The 26,084-nt window shown below is 36.7% G+C and overlaps 1 protein-coding gene across 1 annotated transcript in view; it reads right to left on the bottom strand.

The window, feature by feature from the left end:
- Positions 1-2,136: 2,136 nt before the first annotated feature.
- Positions 2,137-26,084, bottom strand: part of LOC135707113 (FACT complex subunit spt16-like) — a 47,423-nt gene continuing 23,475 nt past the window's right edge. The window contains exons 2-3 of the mRNA XM_065228844.1: positions 2,315-2,740; positions 2,137-2,239 (exon numbers count right to left, since the gene is read on the bottom strand). Coding sequence (XP_065084916.1) covers positions 2,137-2,239; positions 2,315-2,740 — 529 coding nt within the window. The remainder of the gene's footprint in view (positions 2,240-2,314; positions 2,741-26,084) is intronic.

Below are 26,084 nucleotides of genomic sequence, written 5' to 3'. Positions count from 1 at the left end.
CTGTGAAAAGTGCGATTGGCCGTGTTTCCGGGGTAGTAACTGCGATAAAAGCTGCGGCTGCCTCGGCGGAAAAAATAGAGCACTCATCCGGGAGCCTGTGACACTCCTTTAGGTGGTCACCGGAGATGCCGATGCCCACCCTTTTCTGGGCTACGGAGCCGTTCGAGTAACGGATGGCGTATCCAGCGTACTTCCTTCTCTGCAAATCCAATACCGCCTGATTTACCGCAGAGGGATTGGAACCAGCCTTGAACTGCCGGTTTGATGGTGTGGTCGGTCTTAATTGGCGGTTTTTTCCAGTCTCTGGCTCCTACCCCCAATGTGTCTTGCACACAGGGGGGAGAGCTCGGTGGGAGATTTCCCTGAGGAACTTGTTGGCCTCCTTTAGGAGGGAACCTTTCTCGTCTGTACCTGACGTTATCTCATTCAGCCCGATGGCGCGTTTGCATATAGTCCCGGTAATCAGGCGGTCGAAGGGGAGAAATCCGAAGTGCTTGCTGGTAGACTGGTGTAAGCCTTTCCACCAGGCGCGGTTTGGCAAGGTACGTAGCCTCGATGCCGTAGGTCAGCCGCGAGTTTACTATAGCCTTCGCAACATTGAAGCGTGAGGTCCGGTTGGCGTTAGGATGTCGGCCTGCTAGTGTCCTCAAGATGTTTAGGCGCTGTTTGCAGGCACTCTTTACCTCGTTCAGGTGCGTGTTGAATGTAAGAGAGCGGTCGAAATGCACACCAAGTATCCGAAGGGTTTTTCTGAACGGAATTACCTCGTCCTGGATGCTGATCTTCGTGCTGAGAATCCGGTGATTCGACGGACAAATATCTAATATCTGGAATCCCGCGTTTGATGCCAAATTCGAGATGTTGGCCGTGGCTTGAATAATTTTTCTTCGAAGCGCTTTGACAGTCTCCTTAATTGCCATAAGGACGATGTAGTCTGCATACACGAAAATGAAGAATCCGACCGGCTACCTGCGAAGTTGGATAAATTTTAACGAATTTATGAAAATTTTACCTATTTTTCCCGATTAAAACCGAAAATTAAAAACAATTATTAAACTACTTGATCACCTTTTTGCATGAAGACACACGGCATGACAATGAACAATGTGAAAAGCGAATTTGTTATAACCAACAGCGAGAGAACCGAACAAGATACACAAAAACAAACTATAGCAAGTTTGAGTGCAATGAGTGGATTACCGATGAGAAGCAATCGGTTAATTACGTTTACACCAGAACGGGAGCCGCTTCCAGTGGTTTCATTGTATGGCAGATTCGCCAACGGGGGTCAGAGCGCTTCCATTGCAGCAATGGCCGCAAAACACACACTCATCACGAAACGGTTGCTTTCCAAAGTCGACGACGCATCGACTGAAAGCACTGCTGACGAAGAACAATGAGGAGGACCACACAATGGTTGCTGCCGAGTAATCAGACGATCGCGTGACACACATTGAGAGTGGTCTGCTTCTGTCGACAGCCGAGTGAACACTGGTGTAGTGATATTCACTTCTCGGTTCACATTTAAGTTCGAAATGTAGGCTGTCGAGGGCTGTCGATTGCTATACCGGTCGATGCTGGTCACTAGTCTTTCAGCTACAACGCAAATCGAGTATACTACGAACAGGAATGCAAGAACAATTTGGATGGATTGGATTATGCAGTTGTGGCTGTTGGATACGGAAAAGTCAAAGGAAAAGATCACTGGCTAATCAAGAACTCCTGGTCCAACTACTGGGGCAACGATGGATATGTCAAATCATGTCGAAAATCGCATGTAATTTTATGTTGTGGCAACGGCTCGGGAGTGGCAGGATCTGGACTTGTAAGGACCCTTTTTTTCAGCGGCAAATCACCAGCACTCGATCAATTGATCATCTACGAAACCAAACTCACTTGAACAATACCGAACTACTTTTCACGGCACAATCACACGTAATTTGTGTTGCTTCCACTCAACCTAATAAACTTACAATTTTTAAGCCGAATTTCACTGGTTGAGGTACTACGATCGAATTCTCCCGGAACTCCAACCCGATGGCAAAACCGAACGTCTTAGCTTGGGATCCACCTTCTTGACATAATCCATTCCGACGTCGAAAACCTCCAGGAGCTTCTTGCCCGGAATCATCACCTTCAGCAGTTCCTCTTCCAGATGGAGATCGTTTCCGTCGGATGGACCAGCAACGTTCGGACGAAGTGCAGATAGTTCTTGACGCTGAATGCACTGAACTGCAAGCTGTAATTGCCACCCGACTGGATAATCGACGGGTAGCACATGCCCAACTAGTTGGTATCCACACCGGAGCCGTACCTTTTGTCCGTCAGAGCCTGCTCGACACCCTCCGACAGTGTGGCATGTTTTCGATACGTCACCAAACAGGCCTTCTTGATGGTGACAACCTCGGAGTCCTTCTTGGAGCACATGATGTACCCGATTGGGACGCTGATGTCCATCCTGTCGAAGCTCTTGTCCTTGACGAACGCTCGCCACGATTCACAGAACTCTCCCGGAAAGTTGTCCTTGGAGAAGACGCCCAACGTTTTGCCATCCTTGGATCCCTTGATCGCTTCCAGCAGCTTGTCAAAATTGGCCTTGTCTTTGTCATTTTTATCCCGAACTAACAGCTTCACCGATGGAATGCCCTCCTCACCGTCCTTCTCGATCTGCTTCAAGAAGTCGATCTTCTTATTGCTGATCAGGAAAAATCGTATCGGCCAGCTCGTATCGCAACCAGGTCTGGAGCGAGGTGGATTTGCTGTAGATGGTTTCTTCGTCTACGCCGCCCGCCGTCAGAATGCAATCCACCTTCTGCAGCTAATCATCAAAGGAAATCTCTGGTTCCTTCCAGTTGGCGTAGAGGCGTTTTATTCGTCGGTAGAAGGAATCCTTATCGAGCACCATATTCGACATTTTCGGGGCCGTTCAATTATCGCATCTAACGGTTTTCGATGCGGGGACACTTCCGGTTGCTGTCCGTTTTTTTTTCTTTGTTGTGTCCTAGTGAACGGCTGAGACCTCTCACGGTCCATCTCGTCAGCATTCCTCCTTGCTTGCTCTATGAACGGCACTGCCGGCACAATCGGCACAGCTGCGGCACTCTTGCGGCACACTGAGAAAAATGTTGACCCAAGATTGGTGTGCAGAGTTACCTACCCTTGGCATTCCCTAACACAGATTTCAAAATCGAATTCCATCTGGTCGCGCCGAACGGTGCTTCTTCAATCACCGTGTGGTGGTGGTCGTGTTCGGTCGGTCGTCATCATCAGCAGCAGCAGCAGCAGCAGTGCTTTCGGCGTGTGGCGTTGAACATTTTTCTCCAGTACACAACGAAAAGCTGCCCGCAAGCAGCGAGCGTCCATTCACCGAAGAAGGATGAAGAAGCCGCACCGCTACTGATCGGATTCAGTTGCTCGTCGTGAGCCGCTGTGGGCCATCTATGCCAAGCGCGTCTCCCTCGTTCCAAACAACGTACAGCTCGCCAGCCTCATCTGTGTTGAACACCCTAATAGCTCAGCATTTTACTCAACCATCACGACAAAACGATTATAATTTCTAAGAACCGCATTGCAAGGGAGTTCTGGGAGAGAAAAATCTTTGCTTATCAAGTGCAATCTGCTTTCAAGGTAGTTCTGAGGAATTTTAGATTTATTGTGAATTCTGCGATAGTTTTGAGTAGAATTTCAAGAAAACCGTGAATTAAATTCAAAGTAGAATTTAATGAAACCTCATAGGAATTTCTGAGGAGCAGAACTCCTGTGAACTTCAGATGAAAATGAGGATGATTTCATAAAGTTTGTGGGAGAAAACGAAGTCCTTGGAAATTATTGGAGAATACTTAGGGGGTGAGGGGGATAACTCCAGGAGATCGTCAAAGCAATTCGGAAAAGAATTTCAGGAGAGTTTGCCAAGCAAATTATAATTGAAAATTCAAAGAATTAGCTAGGAGAAATGCAACTGAATTTCAGGAGACTTTCAAGGGAAATCAAAAGGAAATCTGAAATGAATTCAATGAAAATTCTGAGATTTTTTCCAAAAGATTTCTTACTGAATAGAATTTTAAGGTAATTCCGAGAAAAATTCAAAGCGAACTTAATTCTGAGCATAGTTCCAACGAACTTTTGGGGAATATTTCAATGCAATTGCGAGAAATATTCTAAGTATATACTGGTGATATTTGTTTTTAGATAATTCAGAGAAGCTTTCCGAGTGGATTTCTAGAATAACTTCATAAGATTCGGGAGAATGCAAAGCGAATGCTGAGGGAACTTCAAGTGATCTTTTAAGAAGAAATCTCCATTGAAAATAGAATGAGCAATTTTGAGCCCAAGCCACATTGCAAGTTTTATAAAGCATTCTACAAGTCTAAATCGTGGTCTACAGAAGGTGCGTTAAAGAGCTCGGCACGGTCGGTGTTGATGTTGGTTCGTTCGCAACTATTTTTGCAAAAAAAAAATAAGTGTTTTCGACCGAAAGTGTATCAAAAGTGCTTCTGAACGTGTTTCGCAGTTGGGTGTGGTGAAATTCGTGCATTCCCGTTTGATTTTCAGTGGAAATTCCGTAGAAGACGACGGGTTTGCTTATGCGAGAGTGACGATTATTGGATCCGTTTCTTTGCACGGGTGTGTTTTTTTTTAAACCAGCGGTATGTAAGTGTGCTTGTGATTTTCATTGCCTACCGGGAGGCCGGTTCACCGTGTTCGGATGTCACGCTTTCGGCGTGTAGTTCTATCGAGAGTTTCGTCACCGTGTGCGAGTTTGAACACGGCCACGGGTTGGTAAATTAGCTGGCGAAAGTACTGACAATGTGTCCGCCGCGAGTTTTGGTGGTGATTCGGTGGCCGACGTTGCCGTGAATCAGCGAGTTTACGGCTTGCAAAAGTGCTCGTCTGCTGGTCTCTCGCCAGCGTCGGAGATTGTGAGCAAGCTGAAGGATGTCTCGCTGGATACGCCCAAGACTGGACGGGCGGTAGCTGGTGGCCGTGAACGGTTCCTGGGGAAAGCACTAGACGCGAACCTCCTCCCAGATGACCATGGCAATGCAAGAAAATTTGTTTTCGTTGAAGCAAGTATTACAACAAAGGTAATTTCTATTAGATATTTTTGCAAACAGTGGCAGATAGCAGACATGAAGCTCAAGTGGAGGTGCTGGGCTAAAGTGTTATATCCTAGACAAATGGTAAGTTACAAATTCGCTGTTGTCGTCGTCGTAGTCGCCGTAGGCTGTACCGTTAGTATATTTAAAAATAACCATCAACCGCTGAAACTATATGAATTATCACGTATTTCTGTTGTTTATTACATACCAAGTGAGGTTTGAGAACGGAATTTCATTTGAATAGCTTGTTTAACCAGGGCTTAAACAATCGTCACGTCGGTCGTAGCTTGTTATGATTGCCTGAACAAAGCGTAAAGAGCAAATCGAAACATTGAACGTCGCGTGATAGTGGAACTTAATGAAGGCCTAAGTACTCTTTCGTAGCTTTTAGTTTTCGGATTTGAAAGATCGTCGGTTGCAGTGGCTTGCTTACTGAGCAGAAAAACGCGGTCCCAGGTCGTTTCATATTAAAAATGTATGGTAAGATCGGTTGTTTATTATATTTTGTAAAACTTTTCGCAATCGTCGGTGCCGGGTTTGAACAGTTATATCAACTTGAGTAACGGTATAATGTGATATGAGATCCTCGGTGGCCTTAGAGCAACCGTTTTTGCAAACTAAGCAGAACAACATGAGTCTAATCTCAAGCCCATCCACATTCAAGATTCGTCAATCGCTTTATTGGTTAACATGACTACATGGTAATAACAGCAACTCGATGATTAAGAAGGAGCTCGCCTGCCTAGTGGCAAACGTTTTTGCTTACTGAGCAGAAAACCGTGGGTTCAATCCCAAGCTCCTTCGCGTTATTGGATCGTTAGGACATCAATTCAGCTTAGCGTTTACCAAAACGAACCCTGCTGCAAACCAAACCCTATTACCCAATATCCTAGTGATTCCTCGTGGAAGTGCAGAGGTGTTCTCGGCTTCCATCAAAGCGAGTGTCACGCCAACACATTCCTACTCATTCCTTTCTTGACCTGCGTTCAGGCGCGGCTGGCGCTGGTATTGCCTAATTCGAGATCAACAGTTTTTACACATTGAGGATGATTGCTAGTCCCAAGCATCGTATATTGGTTATCTGTGTAATTACAACTGGTCTGGCAATAGCAGAGTAGCAACCGTGGGCGGTCAATCATGCTAAATCATGGTGTACAGAACCCTCATAAATCCAAAATTGTTACTTGGGAGGTCTTCTGAACTACTTGAAAGTTTTCAAAATATTTCTGAAGTTAATTGAACTACCTTGAAGTTCTTTTATAGTTTGAGAAACTAGCCTGATGCTCACAATACTTCTTATCAAATTTTTAAACTTTTCCGTACTTCCTAAAGTTTCCCCAATTTTCCTAATGATCATGGATCTTCTCTAAAGTTTTAACAATTCGCTGAAGTTCTCGAAATTTCTCTAAAGTTTTTACAGTTCTCATGAAGCTTTTTGAACTGTTCTAAGTTTAAATGAACTATCCTAAAAATGCTTCTGTGAACTTCTGAACTTACGTGAAGACCTCAATTACTTTCTTAGTATTTTTGAACTTCTCTGAAAATCGGGGAACTTCTTAAAATTTCCCGTAATTTTTTTTAAAACTCCCCCTGAAATTCCCCCTATCTTCGGAGCTTACTAAACTTCATTGAAATGCTCCCGCATTTTGCTAATGCTCATGATAGTTCCTGAAGCTCTCGGATCTTCCCTTAAGTTCCATCGACTTCTATGAAGATCTCGAAATGTTTCTGTAGATCTCTGCACTCCTGTGAAGTTTTCAAAGTTTTTCTTAAATTTCTGGAACATTCTGGAAACATCCGAAATTTTCATGGAACTGCCCTTAAATTATCGACATCAATTCATAACTTCTTCAATAGTCTAGATTTTCCTGATGTTATTAAAACTGCCCAAAAGATTTCTGAATTTCCTTTAACTTCTCTAGACTGCCCTGAATCTCGCATTATGTTCATAAGTACCCGCAATTTTACTGAAGTTAATTGAATTGCCTTGAAGTATCCACAATTTTCACTATGTTTCATAAACTCTATAAACGCTCACGGAATATTGCCTTAAATTACTAATTTTCCCTGAGTTTATCTGGACGACCCTGATTTCCTAAAGTTTTCAAAAATTTGTTTAATGTTCCGGAAAATTTTATGATATGTTTTCATAATTTCCTGACGCTTCAAGTTATCCAATAGTCCTCGAAGTACTCGGAACTTCGTCGAATATCATGAAAAATATCTCAATTTTCTAGAAGTTCACTTGAATTGCCAAGATTTGGGAGGAGGAGATATTACCGGAGGAGTGGATGGAAGGTGTCGTATGCCCAATCTACAAAAAGGGCGACCAGTTGGATTGCTGCAACTACCGCGCGATCACACTGCTGAGCGCCGCCTACAAGGTACACTCCCAAATTCTATGCCGCCGCCTGTCACCATTTGCAAGAGAGTTCGTGGGGCAATACCAGGGCGGGATTCTTGGGTGCCCGCGCTGCCACGGACCAAACTTTTTTCAAATCCGCATACGACACAATCGATCGAGATCAGCTATGGCAGATTATGCACCAGTACGGATTTCCGGATGACGCGATTGGTCAAGGCGACGAGTATCGGGGACACTCTCGAGCCTTGGATGGATTTTCGTGTCTGCTATTCAACATCGCGTTAGAAGGTGTGATCAGAAGAGCAGGGATAGACACGAGTGGCACGATCTTCAGGAAGTCCATCCAGCTTCTTGGCTTCGCCGATGACATCGACTTCATGGTACGGAACTTTGAGACGTAAACGTACATCAGACTGAAGGCTGAAGCTAGGCGGATTGGACTTGCCATCAACGCATCAAAGGCAAAATACATGAAAGGAAGAGGTTCTAGGGAAGACAATGTTAGCCTCACACCCTGAGTTCAGATTGACGGTGACGAAATCGAGGTGATCGATGAGTTCGTGTATTTGGGCTCACTGGTGACCGCCGAAAATGATACCCACAGAAAAATTCAAAGACGCATTATGGCAAGTAATCGTGCCTACTCTGGACTCCGGAGGACGCTCCGGTCGAATAAAATTCGCCGCCGCACGAAGTTGACTGTTTACAAGACGTTGATTAGACCGGTGGATTAGATGGATGACGGAACGTGGAGGAGGCGAATGAACCACGAATTACACCAGCTGCTGGGACAACCATCCATCGTCCACATTGCACAAATTGGGCGACTACGGTGGGCTGGGTACGTCGTAAGAATGCCGCACGACAACCCAGTGAAAATGGTTCTAGAAAGCGACACAACAGGAACAAGAAGAAGGTGAATCGACCAAGTAGAAGGCGACCTGCGGACCCTTCGCAGACCACGAGGCTGACGAAGTGTGACCATGGTTCGAGTAGAGTGTATACGACTTCTTCGGACAGCAGAGGACAACAAGGCCTTAGCCTGATTGGTAAGGTAAGTATATAATTTTACTGCGTTCCAGAAATTGTCCCGTAGCTTTGCTGAAGTTTCCGCAAATTCTCTGAGTTTCTCGAAACAGCTCTAAGGTTTCTGTAATTCCCTTGACATTATTTGAACTGCCCTTTGATTCGCTGATCTGTCTTGATGTTCTCGGAGCTTCCCCGAAGCTCTCAATTCTATTGAAGATCTCGGTTCTGCTTTGAAATAAATAGAATTCTCGTAAAACATCTTTAACCTTCCTTGAAATTCTCTGGACTTCTGTGGAGTTACTGAAATATTTCTGAAGTTTCCATCAATTCTCCGAAGGTCTCTGTTCGGAACATCTCAAGGGTTCTCGATTTTTTTCTGAACACCATGGAACTATCCTGGATTTTTCTAAACTCACGATTGTAGATTTTTAAACTTCTCCAAAAGTCTGGACTAAAGTTACGAGAACTGCCGTTAAGATCTCTGAAATTCTTCAAAGATCTCTAGATCTAGCTATTCTGAGGGGTACTTAGAACTTATTAGAAGTTTCCACAATTTTCCTCAAGTTCTTTCTCTGAAATTCGAGGAACTGCTTAAAAGTGTCTGCAGTTTATCGGAAGCTAATAGAACCGGTATGGAGGTTCTTAAAGCTTTCAGTAAGTTCCCCCTATTTTCAGGATGTAAACTTCCCTTATGTTACCGCAGTTTGATTATGAAGCTTCACTGAAATTCTCAGCATTTCCTTTCATTCCTCAGAATGTCATTGAAGTTCCTACAATTTTCGTGAAGTTAATGGGACTTCACTGAAGATCATAACTACCCTGAATTTTTCTAAACTCACGCTTATAAATCTTTAAACTGATTCTGATTTTATGATTTTGTCGTTTTGTGATTTTTGGATTCAGATTTTCTAATTTTTAGATTTTGTGGTTTTCTAATTTTCTAATTTTAGGATTTTGGTTTTCTGGTTCTCTGACTTTCTGATTTGCTGATTTTCAAATTTTCTGATTTTGTAGTTTTTCGAATTTTCCGAATTTATGATTTTCTCGTTTTCTGATTTTCTTATCTGGTTTTCTAATTTTTCTGATTTTCTGCATTTGTGGTTTTATGATTTCCTGATTTTCTGATTTTCTGATTTTCTAAATTTCGGATTTTTTAATTTTCTGATTTCGTTAATTTGTGCTTGTTTGATTTTCTGATTTTCTGGCTCTCACATTTTCTTATTTTTCTGATTATCTGGTTTTCTAACTTTTCTGATTTCCTTATGTTCTCATTAGAAAATAATATTAGAAAATTAGAAACCCAAAAAAATCAGAAATTGATAAATTCAGAAAATCAGAAAATCAGAAAACAATAATTCTGATTTTATGGTTTTGTCATTTTGTGATTTTTCGGATTCAGATTTTCAAATTTTTAGATTTTGTGATTTTCAAATTTTTATTTTATAATTAAAGCGTCAGAAAATCAGAAATTCAGATAACAATAACTCTTTATCATATTGTTGTTTTTTTTTATTGAAATGGTATAGCTTTCAAATTTTCTAATTATTCTGATTTTCTATTTTTTTTTTGAAATCTTGGTTTTAAATTTACTAATTTTAGGATTTTGGTTTCTGGTTTTCTGGCTTTCAGATTTGCTTATTTTCTAGTTTTCTGATTTTGTTGTTGTATGATTTTCCGATTTTATGATTTTCCGATTTTATGATTTTCTCGTTTTCTGATTTTCTGCTTATCTGGTTTTCTAATTTTTCTGATTTTCTGCATTTGTGGTTTTCTGATTTCCTGCTTTTCAGATTTTCTAAATTTCTGATTCTTTTAATTTTCTGATTTCGTTAATTTGTGATTGTTTGATTTTCTGACTCTCACATTTTCTGATTTTCTGATTATCTGGTTTTCTAACTTTTCTGATTTCCTGATGTTCTCATTAGAAAATAAGAAAATTAGAAAATGAGAAAACCGAAAAAATCAGAAAACGAGAGAGTTAGAAAATCAGAAAATCACAAAAAAGGGAAACTCTGATTTTATGATCTTGTCGTTTTGTAATTTTTTGGATTCAGATTTCAAATTTTTAGGATTTTTCGGTTTTCTTATTTTTTGGTTTTCTGATTTTCAGACTCTCTCAATTTCTTATTTTATGATTTTATGATTATCTGGTTTTCTAATTTTTCTGATTCTCTGGATTCCAGAAAATCAGAAAATTAGAGAGTCAGAAAATCAGAAAATCAGATAACAATAACTCTGAATTTATGATTTTATGATATCACTGAAATTCTTAGCATTTCCTTTCATTCCTCAGAACTTCTCTTAAGTTCCTACAATTGGCGTGAAATTAATGGGACTTCACTGGAGATCTCTAATCTTGAAATAAATCATTAATTTTTTTTCTTCATTCTGGCACTTTGAAAATTTTTTGTATCTTGAATTTATACACGGAATACGAAACTTTGGGACATTGAATATTCTCAGAACCTCTTGAAGGTTCCGGATTGTTTTTTCAGCGCATCATAACGACCCTGAATTTTTCTAAACTCACGCTTATAAATCTTTAAACTGTTCCAAAAAGCCTGGACTAAAGTTACGGAAACTGCCCGTAATCTCCTGAAATGTTCCAAAGATCTCTAGATCTAGCTTTCCTGAAGTACTTAAAACTTCTTAAAAGTTTCCTCAATTTTCCTCAAGTTCTCTTTCTGTCTTGACACCGGTGAAGTTCTCTGAAATTCTACGAACGTCTTAAAATTTTCTGCATTTTGTCGGAATCTAATAAGAACCACTTCCAGTAAGTTTCCCACATTTTCATAATCTTATCTTCCCTTATGTTCCCGCAGTTTGTTTTATCACAGACTAAACATTCTTCACTGAAAACTTCAAGTCATTTGGTATAATAGTTAAAAAGTAACAGCAGTTTATGTTTGTGCCATTTTCCACGAATACACCCTTTAGACACCCTGTAGATAGAGGAAGGCGATTAAACGTCAAAAAGCTCTATAGAAGCACAGCACCTTCGAATTGTTCGAAGTTTAGAACCAAATGGACTGTCAGATCCTAAGTACACACTGCAAGAGGAATGATCAATATTGGAATAAATGCAGCTTTCAAGAAAATAGTGAGCTTGTCTGTCCCGTACGGGATCCCATTGTAGCTCACCACTTCCACGATAAATCATGCCATTGCAGAAGACGTTGGTACAGGCACAGGCATCCAGAATCTGGATTTTGTTCAGATGCAGAAGAAGAACTTCAGCCGCCGGCTTGCGGGAATTCTGCATGAAAACAAAATAGGACTCGGAGGAAAGTCTTCTTAAAGAAGTTTTAAGATCGGCCAGGGAAAGTCCAGAAGGGGACTTTCGGGTCAAGTCTAGAGGACTTCCTCGGCGGGTATTCTGGGTCCAGCCCAGACCATGACTCCCAAGAAATGTTTAGATGAAGCGATCTTCCGGGATAAGTCCCCCGTGGAGTTCACAGGAATTCCAGAGGTGTACCTAGAGGTCTTCCTCTTGGATAAGCTTCCATCCCAACCGTGAACTCCCCACTCATCAAAGGCAAATCTGAGGATACAGTGAGTGTGTGTGTTTGTGTGTCTGTAGAGTGTAAAATCATCGTCATAAGCATAGCAGTAAACGTAAGCGGAAAATGAAGAAGAAAATCAAGAACTAGGTAGTGGAAACAGAAGAAGAAACCGAAAGCTTTTTGGGGTTGGTGGAGGGGGCATCTGGGGCATGGTGGGACGCAGCAAACGCGCACTATTTTGCAAAGTATGTACCTATTTCGATGCTGTTGCTGCATTTCATACGCCAACGAGCACCCGATCCGAGGCCCCGGAGAGGGCGGGCAGAGTGCGGAGCGGTACATACCAGTGAAAACTAGTTTTTTTTTTGCGTTCGTTGGTTGTGTTTGTTGTTGGATTCGTTTTATTAGAGTTTACTCTCTGTGTGCGAAAAACTCGACATGCTTCACTTTCCGCACCACGGCTACAGCCGGGAGTAGTTTGAAAACTTTTGGATAAACCTGTTACCGGAGGTTTTCCAAAATGGAGGAAGTTCTGTGTCGAAAACTGTAGGAAAGCTAACTTCTTACATAAACTGCCCTATTCCGGGCCATGCAGCGCCGGTAAGAGATTCTATTTTCGTTCTGGGAAATGTCAAATTGTGCAATTAATGGTGATTGGTTTTCGGTAGGAAAATCGAACGTAATAAAATTAGATTCGTTACATGGACGTGGAAGCACTGAGAGTTATGACCCAAATCGAAGCAGCAGAAGCGACTGCTGCACAAAGCAAGACGAACGTTCGTTGGTTGGTAGGTTGGTTGGTTGGATGGTGATAAGCGTATTCGCGGAACCCAGCTAGCTGCTTTTGGTCACAAAGTTCACTGATGGAGGAGACTGTTTTAGCTCAACTTCCCACTGAACCACTACTACCATTACAAACATGAACAGCGAAGAACATCACGCGGGGCACGTTCACTTTGGGTGGCTCATCATCTATTTATTTTCCTACGAACAACTCTCGTTCGGCCCATGCCCAGAGTAGATTGTAGGCAACGCAATGGTTAGGAAGGCGGCAATGGAAGGCAGCATTGCGAACAGTCGGTGGACGGAAAATTGAGGTTAGGTTTGTCGCACGATTGGAAGGGAAATGGGAGGCGGGGCGCGGGGGTCCTCCCTGGAATGTCGAAGGTAGCATCAGCATCAGCACCATCATCGAAATCATCATTGCAGCATCTAGCTCTGGTCCCTAGCAACAAACCGATTCGTCGATTTGCACCGTTGTTTTGCAGGTTGGAAATGATTTTCGGTTCGATGGAGGTAGATATGTTCGTAATATATTGAAGACAAAATGGAGGGCTGTGATCGAAATTGATTTTCTATGTGTCGCAAGTAGGAGTTGCGTTTCAGCTGTTGGTCAGCTGAACCGGAACATCCGAAGCCCCACACCAAAATGGGCACCTGAAGTGACTAAAGTTCAATTGAATTAAAGCTATTCGACGACAATAAGTTGTGGAAGGAACAGTGGTTGAAAATTGATGATCTAGTTTAGGGTCCGGATCATCCGGAACTTGTCCAAAATTGGGGACATCAGAATTAAAAAGAAAACTGAAAATCTTTATCATGACGTGCCACATCTGGATGATGTGATATTGTGTTCCAGAACATCCGGAACCAGTTTTGACATGGTAGAACATTTTGGTACTACTTGGTTGTAGTTTTGCTTCAATTGGTAGATGAAATTCAATTCCAAAACGTCCGAAACCTGCTCTAAACTAACCATAGGCGGACAAATGCTGCAAATATTCCTGAAAATGCTCCATAGCGTCAAGTTTTGCACCATTCGACCTATTGCCCAATCGATCTATTGTCTCGCTTTGGATCATACGGCCATCCGTTCATTCTACCTTCTAATTATTCGACCCTTTGTTCATTTGACCACTTGTCACCATTCGACGTTTAGTAATTCTTCTTTTTGTTCCTCTTTGGGCCATTCGACCTTTTGTCCATTAAACCTTTTGTTACCCTTCTCATCATTCGACCGTTTGTCTATTCGACCTTTCGTCCCCCTTCTCATTATTCGACCTTTTTTTACATTTTGTCCTTTCGACCTTTTGTCCTTTCGACCATTTATCCCACAACCGACACCGATTGATCTCTGTAAAAACTGATGTGGCCATTCCGGAACATCTGGACCATGGCCTCTTTGGAGACAATTTTGTTGTAATCCTCAAAATATGCCGGACGACACATCAAACTTCATAAATTTGAAAGATCAAGCCTGATCGCTGTACAAACTGATGTGGCTACCCCGGAGCATCTAAAACAGGTTTTCTTTGTGATTTTTTGGACTCACTTTTACGGATTTCCGGATTTTATGATTTAATTATTTTTTTTAATTTTCTGATTTTCTGAATCCTTGGTTTTCTAGTTTTATAATTTTAGGATTTTTTTCTGTTTTTTTAATTTTCGAATTTGGTATGGTCCATCAATTATGTCACACTTTTAGAGGGAGGGTTTTTTTTTTGGAAACTGTGACGAGCCATACAAAAATAATTTAAGTTCCATACAAAAAATGTGACATATAAGGGATGGGGGGGGACCTTCCGTTTTCGGCATTTGTGGTTTTCAGATTTCCAGATTTTCAGATTTTCTAAATTTCCGATTTTCTGATTTGCGGATTTTCTAATTTTCTGATTTCGTTAATTTGTGATTTTTTGATTTTCTGATTTTCTGATTTTCTCTTTATAAAATAAAAAAATTATAAAATGAGAAGCCCAAAAAAAAACAAAAAACGAGGGAATCAGAAAATCAGAAAACAATAATTTTGATTTTATGATTTTGTCGTTTTGTAATTTTTGGATTCAGATTTTCTGATTTTTAGATTATGTCGTTTTCTAATTTTCAAACTTTAGGATTTTGGTTTTCTGATTCTCTGACTTTCTGATTTGCTGATTTTCAAATTTTCTGATTTTGTAGTTTTGTGATTTTTTGATATTCGGATTTTCCGATTTTATGATTTTTTTGTTTTCTGATTTTCTGCTTATCTGGTTTTCTGATTTTTCTGATTTTCTGCATTTGTGGTTTTCTGATTTCCTAATTTTCAGATTTTCTAAATTTCTGATTTTTTAATTTTCTGATTTCGTTAATTTGGGATTGTTTGATTTTCTGATTTTCTGACTCTCACATTTTCTGATTTTCTGATTATCTGGTTTTCTAACTTTTCTGATTTCCTGATGTTCTCATTAGAAAATAAGAAAACTAGGAAATGAGAAACCCAAAAAATCAGAAAACGAGAGAGTCAGAAAATCATAAAATCAGAAAACAGTAATTCTGATTTTATGATTTTGTCGTTTCGTGATTTTTTGGATTAAGATTTTCTAATTTTTAGACATAGTGGTTTTCTAATTTTTTGGTTTTCTGATTTTCAGACTCTCTCAATTTTTTAAATTTATGATTTTATGATTATCTGGTTTCTAATTTTTCAGATTCTCTGAATTCTAGTAAATCAGATAACAATAACTCTGAATTTATGATTTTATGATATTGTTGTTTTGTTACGTTTTGGATTGAGATGGTCTGACTTTCAATTTTTCTAATTATTCTGATTTTCTATTCTTTTAAAATCCTGGTTTTCAATTTTCAAGTTTTAGAATTTTGGTTTTCTGGTTTGCTGAATTTAAAATTTTCTGATTTTGTGATTTTTTGATTTTCTGATTTTCCTATTTAATGATTTTCGCATTTTCTGATTTTCTGCTTATCTTGTTTTCTAATCTTTCGTATTTTCTGACTGTTTCATATCGAAATAAGAAAATTATAAAACCAGGAAATCAGAAAACTAGAGAGTCAGAAAATAAGAAAAAACAGAAAACAATAACTCTGATTTTATGATTTTGTTGTTTTGTGATTTTTTTTATTAGGATGTTCTGACTTTTAGATTTTCATTTTGCTAAATTTCTGATTACCTGAGGAGATGATGAGAGGGGATAAAAGGTGTTAAAAATCAAAAAAAAGGTCGAATGATGAGAAGGGGAACTAAAGGTTTGATGAGAAAAAAAAAAACAGCGAATGACTCAAAGAGGGAAAAAGGTTTGATTTTCTGATTTTCTTATTTTATGATTTCGTTAATTTGTGATTGTTTGATTTTCTGATTTTCTGACTCTCACATTTTCTGATTTTCTGATTATTTCGTTTTCTAACTTTTCTGATTTCCTGAATATTATAAAATGAAAAAACCAGAATATCAGATAATGCGAGAGTCAGAAAATCAGAAAATCAGAAACTAATAATTCTGATTTTATGATTTTTTGGATACAGATTTTCTAATTTTTTGATTTAGTGGTTTTATAATTTTCAGATTTTTGGAATTCGGAATTCATGGTTTTCAGGTCTTCTAACTTTCTGATTTTCTTGTTTTGTAATTTTTTTTGTTTTCTGATTCTCAGACTCTCTCAATTTCTTATTTTCTGATTATCTGGTTTTATATTTTTTTCTGATGCTCTGAATTCCAGATTTCAGAAGGCTCTGAATTCAAAAAAAAATTTAGAATCAGAAAATCAGATAACAATAACTTTGATTTTAACATAGTTGAAGATGCTAAGTTTCAAATAACATACTAAAAGTGGTCATTTTAAACGATAGATGAGGAGATGAAGGTATAGAGTTGATAGTGCCGTTAGATGACGGCAGTGTGAAAATTGTATATAGAGAGTAGAAAGCGAGCAAGGCCAACTTTTTTGAGAAAGGTACGAGTCGGGTTGATCATCGCTCTTTACAAAACTCCCCAGTAGGAGAGGAAACAATAATTCTGATTTTATGATTTCTTGATTTGGTTGTTTTGTTATTCTTTTTTGGGTAAGGATGTTCTGACTTTTAGATTTTCTAATTTTGCTAATTTTGTGATTTCCTATTTTTTGAAATCCTGGATTATTTTTTTTTTTAATTTTAGGATTTTGGTTTTCTGGTTTTCTTATTTTCTGATTTTGTTGTTTTGTGATTTTTTAGTTTTTGTTTTTTTTTATTTACTGATTTTCGAGTTTTCTGATTATCTGATTTTCAAATTTTTCTGATTTTCCGAACTCCAGATTTTCTGATGGTCTCATATCAAAATAAAAAATAAGAAATTCAGAAAACTATAAAATTAGAAAATGAGAGAGTCAGGAAATCAGAAAATCACAAAACAATAACTCTGATTTATGATTTTGTGTTTATTGATTTTTTTAGATTAGGATGTTCTGACTTTAAGATTTTGTTATTTTGCTAATTTTATGATTTCGTATTTTTTTTAATCATTGTTTTCTTTTTTAGGATTTTGGTTTTCTGATTTTCTAATTCTCTGATTTAGATGTTAAGTGATTTTTTTGATTTTCTTATTTTCCGATTTTCTGATTCTCTCTTTTTCTGATTTTCTGATTATCTGGTAGTCTAACTTTTCTGATTTTCTGACTTTTGGATACCCTCATATAAAAATTTGATATGATAAATAAGAAAAAACTAGAAAACCAGAAAACGAAAGTAAAAAATCAGAAAATCAGAAAACAATCATTCTTAAGTTATGATTTTCTGATTTTGTAGTTTGTGATTTTTTTGGATTTAGATGTGCGTCAGATTTGCTAATTTTGCAATTTTTCTTACGTCCCGATTTTATGAAATCCTGGTTTAAAATTTTCTGATTTTCGAAATGCTGGTTTTCTTATTTTTAATTTTGATTTTCTAGTTTTTTGTTATTTTTTGAATTTCATATTTTCAGATTTTCTAAATCTCCAATTATCTGATTTTGTGATCAAATAAAAAAATCAGAAAATTAGAAAGAATAGAAAACTAGTAAATTAGAAAACAATTATTTATGTATGATTTTGATGTTCTGTGATTTTTTTGAAGTCAGATTCTCTGGTATTCTAATTTTTCAAAAATTCCTATTTGTCAAGTAATTCTGAATTCCTCTAGTGTTAATTTCATAATTATCAGATTTTGGTTTTTATGATTGTCTAATCTGCTGATTAAGGAATTTTTCTTAATTTCTGATTTTTTTTCATTTTGTTATTTCTTTAGTTTCCTGATTTCTGACTCTCAAATTTTCTGATTTTTTGATTTTATGATTATCTTGGTTTCTAGTTTTTCCTGATTTTCTGATTTTTGCAAATCAAAATGGTTTTCAGATTTGCTGTTTTTATAATTTCCTGTTGTTTATGATTTTTTTTTTTGATTTTCTGATTATGTGGTTATCTATTTTTCAACTGATTTTTTTTTTTGATTTCCAGATTATCGGATTTTCTCATATAAAAAATTAGAAAATAAGAAAAATAGATAATGTGACAACGAGAAAATCACATAATTAGGAAATAAGAAAACCATTAAATCAGTACACAATATTTCTGATTTTCTGATTTTATTTTGTGATTTTTTTGGATTCAGATTTTCTGATTTTTATATTTTCTAGTTTTATATTTTTCTAATAAGAAAACTAGAAAATCTGATAATGATACAGTCAGAAATTCAGAAAATCAGAAAACAATAATTCTGATTTTATGATTTTGTTTTCTTTTTGTGGTACTTACTGGATTCAGATTTTCCAATTATTAGATTATTAGATTTTCTCGTCTCTAATTTCCAGATTTTCTGATTTTCTGAATTCGTGGTTATCTAATTTTTTTTTAGAATTTTGATTTTCTGGTTTTTTGTTTTCTGATTTTCTGATTTTCTTGATGCTTTGGTTATTTGGTTAACTGATTGGCTGATTTTCTGATTTCTTATTCATTTTTTTTTTGATTTTGTTGTTTTGAGAATAAATTTCTGATTTTCTCTAATTAGAAAATGAGAGATTCTTTTGACTACCTGGTTGTCGAATTTTTCTGATTTTAAGATTTTCTTATATCAAAATAAAAAAATCAGAAAATTAGCAAAAATAGATAACCAGAAAATCAGAAAACAATAATTCAGATTTTATTATTTTGTTGTTATGTGATTTTCTGATTTTCCGGCTTTTGATTTTTTATAATTTTTCAATTTTTCAATTCTATGATTTTCTGAATTCCTGATTTTCTGGTTTTTTTATTTTCTTATTTTATAATTTGCTGATTTTCTGATTTTCTGGTTTTTGGATGACTGATTTTAAAAATTACAGTTTTTTTTAATTTTATGATTTTCTTATTTTTAAATTTTCGGATGTTGTTGTTTTAAGCTTTTCTGAATTTCTGACTTTCTCATTTTATGATTTTTGGATAATCATGTTTTCTAACTTCTCTAATTTTCTAGTTTCCCTAATTTTCTGTTTTTCTTGTATCAAAATTATAAAATAAGAAAATTAGTTAATTATAAAACCAGAAAATCATAAAACAATAATCCTGATTTTATAATTTTGTTGTTCTGCAATTTTTTGGAGTAAGATTTTCTGGTTTACTTCTTTTGAATTCATGGTTTCCTGTTTAGTTAATCTTCTGAGTTTTCTGATTTTCTGAATCTTAGGATTTCTTATTTTCTTACTATCGGATTTTGGTTTTCTGGTTTTCTAATTTTCTGATTTTATGATTTTCTTGTTTTCTTATTTTCTGATTTTTGGACTACTGATTTTCTAAATTTCTAAATTTCCAAATTTCCTATTTTCTGATTTTATTATTTTAAAATGGATGATTTTGTATTTTTTTGATTTTCTGGTTTTTTTGGTTTTCAGTTTCGCAGATTTTCTAAATTTCCAATTTTCTGGTTTTGCTATTTTTATAATTTCCTGTCGTTTTGTGATTTTTTTGGTTTTCTGATTTTCTGGTTATCATTTTTTTTTATTTGCCTGATTTCCAGGTTTTCTGATTTGTTCATATCAAAATTTGAAAATAAGAAAATTAGAAAATTAGAAAACCAGAAAATCAGAACAAACAATTCTTAATTTATGATTTGGTTTTGTTATTTTTTGGAGTCAGATTTTCTGAATTCTAGATTTTCTGATGGTCTCATATATAAAAAAGATTTTCAGAAAACCATAAAATTAGAAAATGTGAGTCAGAAAATCAGAAAATCAGGAACAATAATTCTAATTTAATGATTTTGTTTTTTTTTCTGATTTTCAGACTTTTAGATATTCAAATTTTCAGATTTTCAGATTTTTAGATTTTCAGATTGATTTTCGGATTTTATGGTTTTGTGAATGAATTTCTGATTTTCTAATTATCTCATTTTCTGATTTTTTGATAATCAGGTTTTCGAATTTTCCTGATTTTCTTACTTCCTGATAATATGATTTTCTTATATCAAAATTAGAAAATAAAAAATTAGAAGATTAGAAAACCAGAAAATCAGAAAATTAGCAAAGTAGATAACCAGAAAATCAGAAAACAATAATTCTGATTTGATGATTTTATATTTTTGTTGTTTTATGGCTTCCTATTTTTTTCTAATTTCACGATTTTTCAATTTTATGACTTTCTGAATTCCTGGTTTTCTGGTTTTCTTATTATCTACTTTTCTAATTTTCTGATTTTATGATTTTCTGCTTTCCTGGTTTTTGGTTTACTGATTTTTAAAATTTGCATTTATTTTAACTTTATGATTTTCCTATTTTCAAATTTTCGGATTTTGTTGTTTAAAGATTTTCTGAATTTCTAACTCTCTCATTTTCTGATTTTTTGATAATCATGTTTTCTAACTTTTCTGATTTTCTGATTTCCTTATTTTCTGTTTTTCTTGTATCGAAATTATAAAACAAGAAAATTCCGAAATTATAAAACAAGAAATATTTGTAAAACCAGAAAATCAGAAAATAATAAAACCACAAAATCATAAAACAATAATGCTGAATGATTTTATAATTTGATAATTTTGTTGTTATGCAATTTTCTGGAGTAAGATTTTCTGGTTTTCCGATCTTCTGAATTCATGGTTTGCTATTTATTTAATCTTCTGATTGTTGATTTCTAGTTTTCTCGTTTCTATGTTCAGGTTTTCTAATTTTTATGATTTTCTGAATCTGAGGATTTCTAATTTTTTTACTATCGAATTTTGGTTTTCTGGTTTTCTGATTTTCTGTGTTTCTGATTTTCTGGTTTTCTTATGTCTGGTTTTTTGGATTACTGATTTTCTAAATTTCCAATTTTCCGTTGTTCCGATTTTCTGATCTTCCTATTTTAAAATGGTCAGATTTTGTTTTTTTTATATTTTCTAATTTTTTGACACTCTTATTTTCTGATTTTCTAAGTATCTGGTTTTATAACTCCTCTGATGTTCTGATTTTTCGATTTCAAAATTATATAATAAGAAAATTGTGATATTTTGGTTTTCTGATTTTCTGAATACCTAGTTTTCTAATTTTTCTGATTTTCTGAGTTCCAGAAAATTAGAAAATTGGGAAACCCGTATTTTTTTTTATTAAGTTTTTTTGATGGTTTGTTTTCAGACTTTCTAATATTTCTGATTTTCAGTTTTTCTGAATCCTAGGCTTTCTATTTTTTTTTTACTATCGGATTTTGTTTTTCTGGTTTGCTGATCATCTGATTTTCTTAGTTTCTGATTATCTGGTTTTCTATTTTTTTCTGGTTTTATGAGTTCCAGATTTTCTCACATCAAAATTAGACAATAAGAAAATTAAGAAAATTAGAAGAATAGAAAATCAGAAAACAAATTAGAGTACAGGACGAAATTAAGAGAACAATATAGAAAACTATGTTGCTAGGTTTTGAAGCATTTGGCGCTTCAAAAGCATGTATAAAATATTTGGCTTTTTAAGGCCAGTTTTATCATTTGGTTTTCTGAGACCATTTTTGCCAATTTTGGCGTTTTGAAAGATATTTTGAGAATTTTTAGACTGCTTTGGCGTTTAATGCTATGTGAAGGTCTTGGCTATTTCTGCGTTTTGTTGTAAGATAAGCCATTTCTTGTGTGTTTCTAATGCCATTTTGGCGACTTAGGAATATTTTATGCTATTTTGGAAGGTTTTCAGGCCATTTTGGCGTTTTTGGGCATCCTAATCCTTGATGACTATTTCGACGTTTTTCATGCCATCATAAGCCACGAATGACACAAAAGTGTTAGAGTGACTATAATTTAAAAAAGCCATGTTGCCATTATATTAAAAAAAATCATTATTTATGGGCCATTATTTGCGGAAAAAGGGCACCTCGCAAATTGGGTAACTCACCGAAATATCTGAGAACGGTATGTTTAAATTTTCTGTTTTGAATTGACCGTTTCAGGTTTACTGTTTGGGACTCCCTTAGCTCAGTCGGTAAAGGAGCAGCTACAAAGTAAGACCATGCTGGAGGTGGTTGGGCTCGATTCCCGGTCCGGTCTAGGAATTTTTCGGGTTGGAAATTTTTTCGACTTCCCTGAGCATAAAGTATGATTGTACTTGCCACACAATTATACTAATGCAAAAATGGTACAGGCATCTCTCAATTATTAATATTGGAAATGCATCGAGAACACTAAGTTGACAGCACACAATTAGCTAATATGCGATAAGCAAGAAGCTTGAAATGTGAAGAAGAATAAAAATGTTTACTGTGGTTTCAGATTTACTTTCCTGTCCGTAGCGACGGGCAAGCTCCTTCTAGGAACTTCTTCTAGGGACTTCTTCTAGCAACTTCTTCTAGGTACTTTTTCTAGGAACTTCTTCTAGGAACTTCTTCTAGGAACTTCTTCTAGGAACTTCTTCTAGGAACTTCTTTTAGGAACTTCTTCTAGGAACTTCTTCTAGGAACTTCTCTAAGAACTTCTTCTAGGAACTTCTTCTAGGAGCTTCTTCTAGCTGCTTCCTCTAGCAGCTTCTTCGAGGGACTTCTTCAAAGAACTTCTTCTAGGAACTTTTTCTAGGAACTTCTTCTAGGAACTTCTTCTAGTAATTTCTTATAAGAGCTTCTTCTAGGAACTTTTTCTAGAAGCTTCTTCTAGGAACTTCTTCTAGGAAATTCTTCTAGGAGCTTCTTCTAGGAGCTTCTTTTAGGAACTACATCTAGGAACTTCTTCTAGGAACTTCTTCTAGGAACTTCTTCTAGTAACTTCTTATAAGAGCTTCTTCTAGGTGGTTCTTCTAGGAACTTTTTCTAGGAACTTTTTCTAGGAACTTTTTCTAGGAACTTTTTCTGGGACCTTCTTCTAGGAACTTCTTCTAGAAACTTCTTCTAGAAACTTCTTCTAGGAACTTCTTCTATGTGCTTCTTCTAAGAGCTTCTTCCAGGAACTTCTTCTGGGAGTTTCTTCTAGGAGCTTCTTTTAGGAACTACTTCTAGAAACTTCTTCTAGGAACTTCATCTAGGAACTTCTTCTAAGAACTTCTTCTAAGAATTTCTTCTAGTAACTCTTATAAGAGCTTCTTCTAGGTGCTTCTTCTAGGAACTTCTTCTAGGAACTACTTCTAGGAACCTCTTCTAGGAACTTAGTATAAGAGCTTCTTCTATGTACTTCTTGTAGGAACTTCTTCTAGGAACTTCTTCTTGTAACTTCTTCTAGTAACTTCTTCTAGGAACTTCTTCTAGGAACTTCGTCTAGGAACTTCGTCTAGGAACTTCTTCTAGGAACTTCGTCTAGGAACTTCTTCTAGGAACTACTTCTAGGAACTACTTCTAGGAACTTCTTATAAGAGCTTCTTCTAGGTGCTTCTTCTAGGAACTTCTTCTAGGAACTTCTTCTAGGAACTTCTTCTAGGAACTTCTTCTAAGAACTTCTTCTAATAACTCTTAAAGAGCTTCTTCTAGGTGCTTCTTCTAAGAACTTCTTCTAGAAACTTCTTCTAGGAACTTCTTCTAGGAACTTCGTGTAGGAACTTCGTCTAGGAACTTCTTCTAGGAACTACTTCTAGGAACTACTTCTAGGAACTACTTCTAGGAACTACTTCTAGGAACTTCTTCTAGGAACTACTTCTAGGAACTTCTTCTAGGCACTTCTTCTAGTAACTTCTTATAAGAGCTTTTTCTAGGTGCTTCTTAAATGAGCTTCTTCTAGGAGCTTCTTCTAGGAGCTTCTTCTAGAAACTTCTTCTAGGAACTTCTTCTAGGAACTACTTCTAGGAACTTCTTCTAGGAACTTCTTATAAGAGCTTCTTCTAGGTGCTTCTTCTAGAAACTTCTTTTAGGAACTTCTTCTAGGAACTTCTTCTAAGAACTTCTTCTAATAACTCTTATAAGAGCTTCTTCTAGGTGCTTCTTCTAAGAACTTCTTCTAGGAACTTCGTCTAGGAACTTCTTCTAGGAGCTTCTTCTAGGAACTACTTCTAGGAACTTCTTCTAGGAACTTCTTCTAGGAACTACTTCTAGGAACTACTTCTAGGAACTACTTCTAGGAACTTCTTCTAGGAACTACTTCTAGGAACTTCTTCTAGGCACTTCTTCTAGTAACTTCTTATAAGAGCTTTTTCTAGGTGCTTCTTAAATGAGCTTCTTCTAGGAGCTTCTTCTAGGAGCTTCTTCTAGAAACTTCTTCTAGGAACTTCTTCTAGGAACTACTTCTAGGAACTACTTCTAGGAACTTCTTATAAGAGCTTCTTCTAGGTGCTTCTTCTAAGAACTTCTTCTAGGAGCTTCTTCTAGGAACTACTTCTAGGAACTTCTTCTAGGAACTTCTTCTAGGAACTTCTTCTAGTAACTTCTTATAAGAGCTTTTTCTAGGTGCTTCTTAAAGGAGCTTCTTCTAGGAGCTTCTTCTAGGAGCTTCTTCTAGGAATTACTTCTAGGAACTTCTTCTAGGAACTTCTTCTAGGAACTTCTTCTAGGAACTTCTTCTAGGAACTTCTTATAAGAGCTTCTTCTAGGTGCTTCTTCTAGGAGCTTCTTCTAGGAACTACTTCTAAGAACTTCTTCTAGTAACTTCTTATAAGGGCTTCTTCTAGGAAGTTTTTCCAGGAACTTTTTCTATGAACATATTCTTGGAACTTCTTCTACAAACTTCTTCTAGGAACTTCTTCTAAGTTCTTCTTCTAAGAGCTTCTTATAAAAGCTTCTTTTAACCTTTAGAAGCTTCGTTGATTTGGCTTCCTTTAAAAGTGTTTTTTAGAAGCTTCCTGTAAAAAAAACACGGTAAGGTCATTTTAAACCGCGTAAATGGAGAAAGTCAAGTTTGCGCTATGCTTGCAATCATAGCTCAGTTATTTATTGACTGGTTTCCCTAAAGTCTGCAGTTTCCAACGCGTATCATTATCAAGTTTAAGGAATTTCTCAAAGAGAATGGCAACCAATGAAAGTTGTTCCACGAAATCCTGGTTCGAGTCTCTCTTCTTCTCAGTCGTTTAATACTTTATGACAATTCCCATTTGCGAAAGCTTCACGGAGCCGTTGGTTGGCTTACAGAAATTTTTATTCGGCCCTCATAAAACGATTGCAGAAAAAACATTCATCTGCATTCATCTCATCTAATTCGATCCACTTTCCAAATCACATCCACGGCAATATCTCATGGGGATGTGGCGATACCAGCCCAGATATCCGCCGTAAGCCTCACGATAGAGCAAGAAACTCGACGACGACGACGAGGAGAAATTACAAATTAATTACTCTTCTTCCGACGCTACTATCGCCTGCCGCAATCGTTCATTGGGGCACCCCTCGTGGCCACCATCGCATTCGGTGGGTCTTGCTCTGCATACACTTATTTTAATCGATCTATCACCAACACAAGTCCGTCCAGCACCGACCGTCGACAAAAGTGCACCAAACACGCGATGGTGGCGCTCCTTCAAGTAGCAGGGATGAAAATTAGCAGCAGCAATGATGCTTTTGGTATTTTCAAACATGGCATCGTCGATACAGTGTGTGGTATGGATGGGCCGAATCCGAATCCGAATGCCATTTATTTCGATCATTAACACGTATATAAACGGCGACAAGTTGCCGCTCGTACATACACGCACATGAACAAGTGCAATAAAATGTCACTTTTGGACGATTGTGTATGGTAATAAATGTGTGGTAAAATCCATAACCTGAAATAGGATGACATTCCAAATGCGAATTAAGACGATTTCAGGGGACTATTTTGGTTCAGCGATTTCCTATTCAATGTAATTTTGTATATTGGATGCTATTTAAAATAAATGGTTGAGAATAAAATTTTAGAAATTCATTGAAATTTAAATTTCTTTGATCATTTTCGTTCCATTCAAAGTGTCAAATTGCTCAACAAAATGATCAAACAAGA

This window comes from Ochlerotatus camptorhynchus, unplaced genomic scaffold, assembly GCF_037179485.1.
Source record: "Ochlerotatus camptorhynchus isolate MF236.1 unplaced genomic scaffold, CSIRO-AGI_Acam_v1.1 ptg000304l, whole genome shotgun sequence".
NCBI lineage: Eukaryota > Metazoa > Arthropoda > Insecta > Diptera > Culicidae > Ochlerotatus > Ochlerotatus camptorhynchus.
Note: the sequence above shows the minus strand (reverse complement) of the source record. Positions and strands in the feature narration are given on the sequence as shown.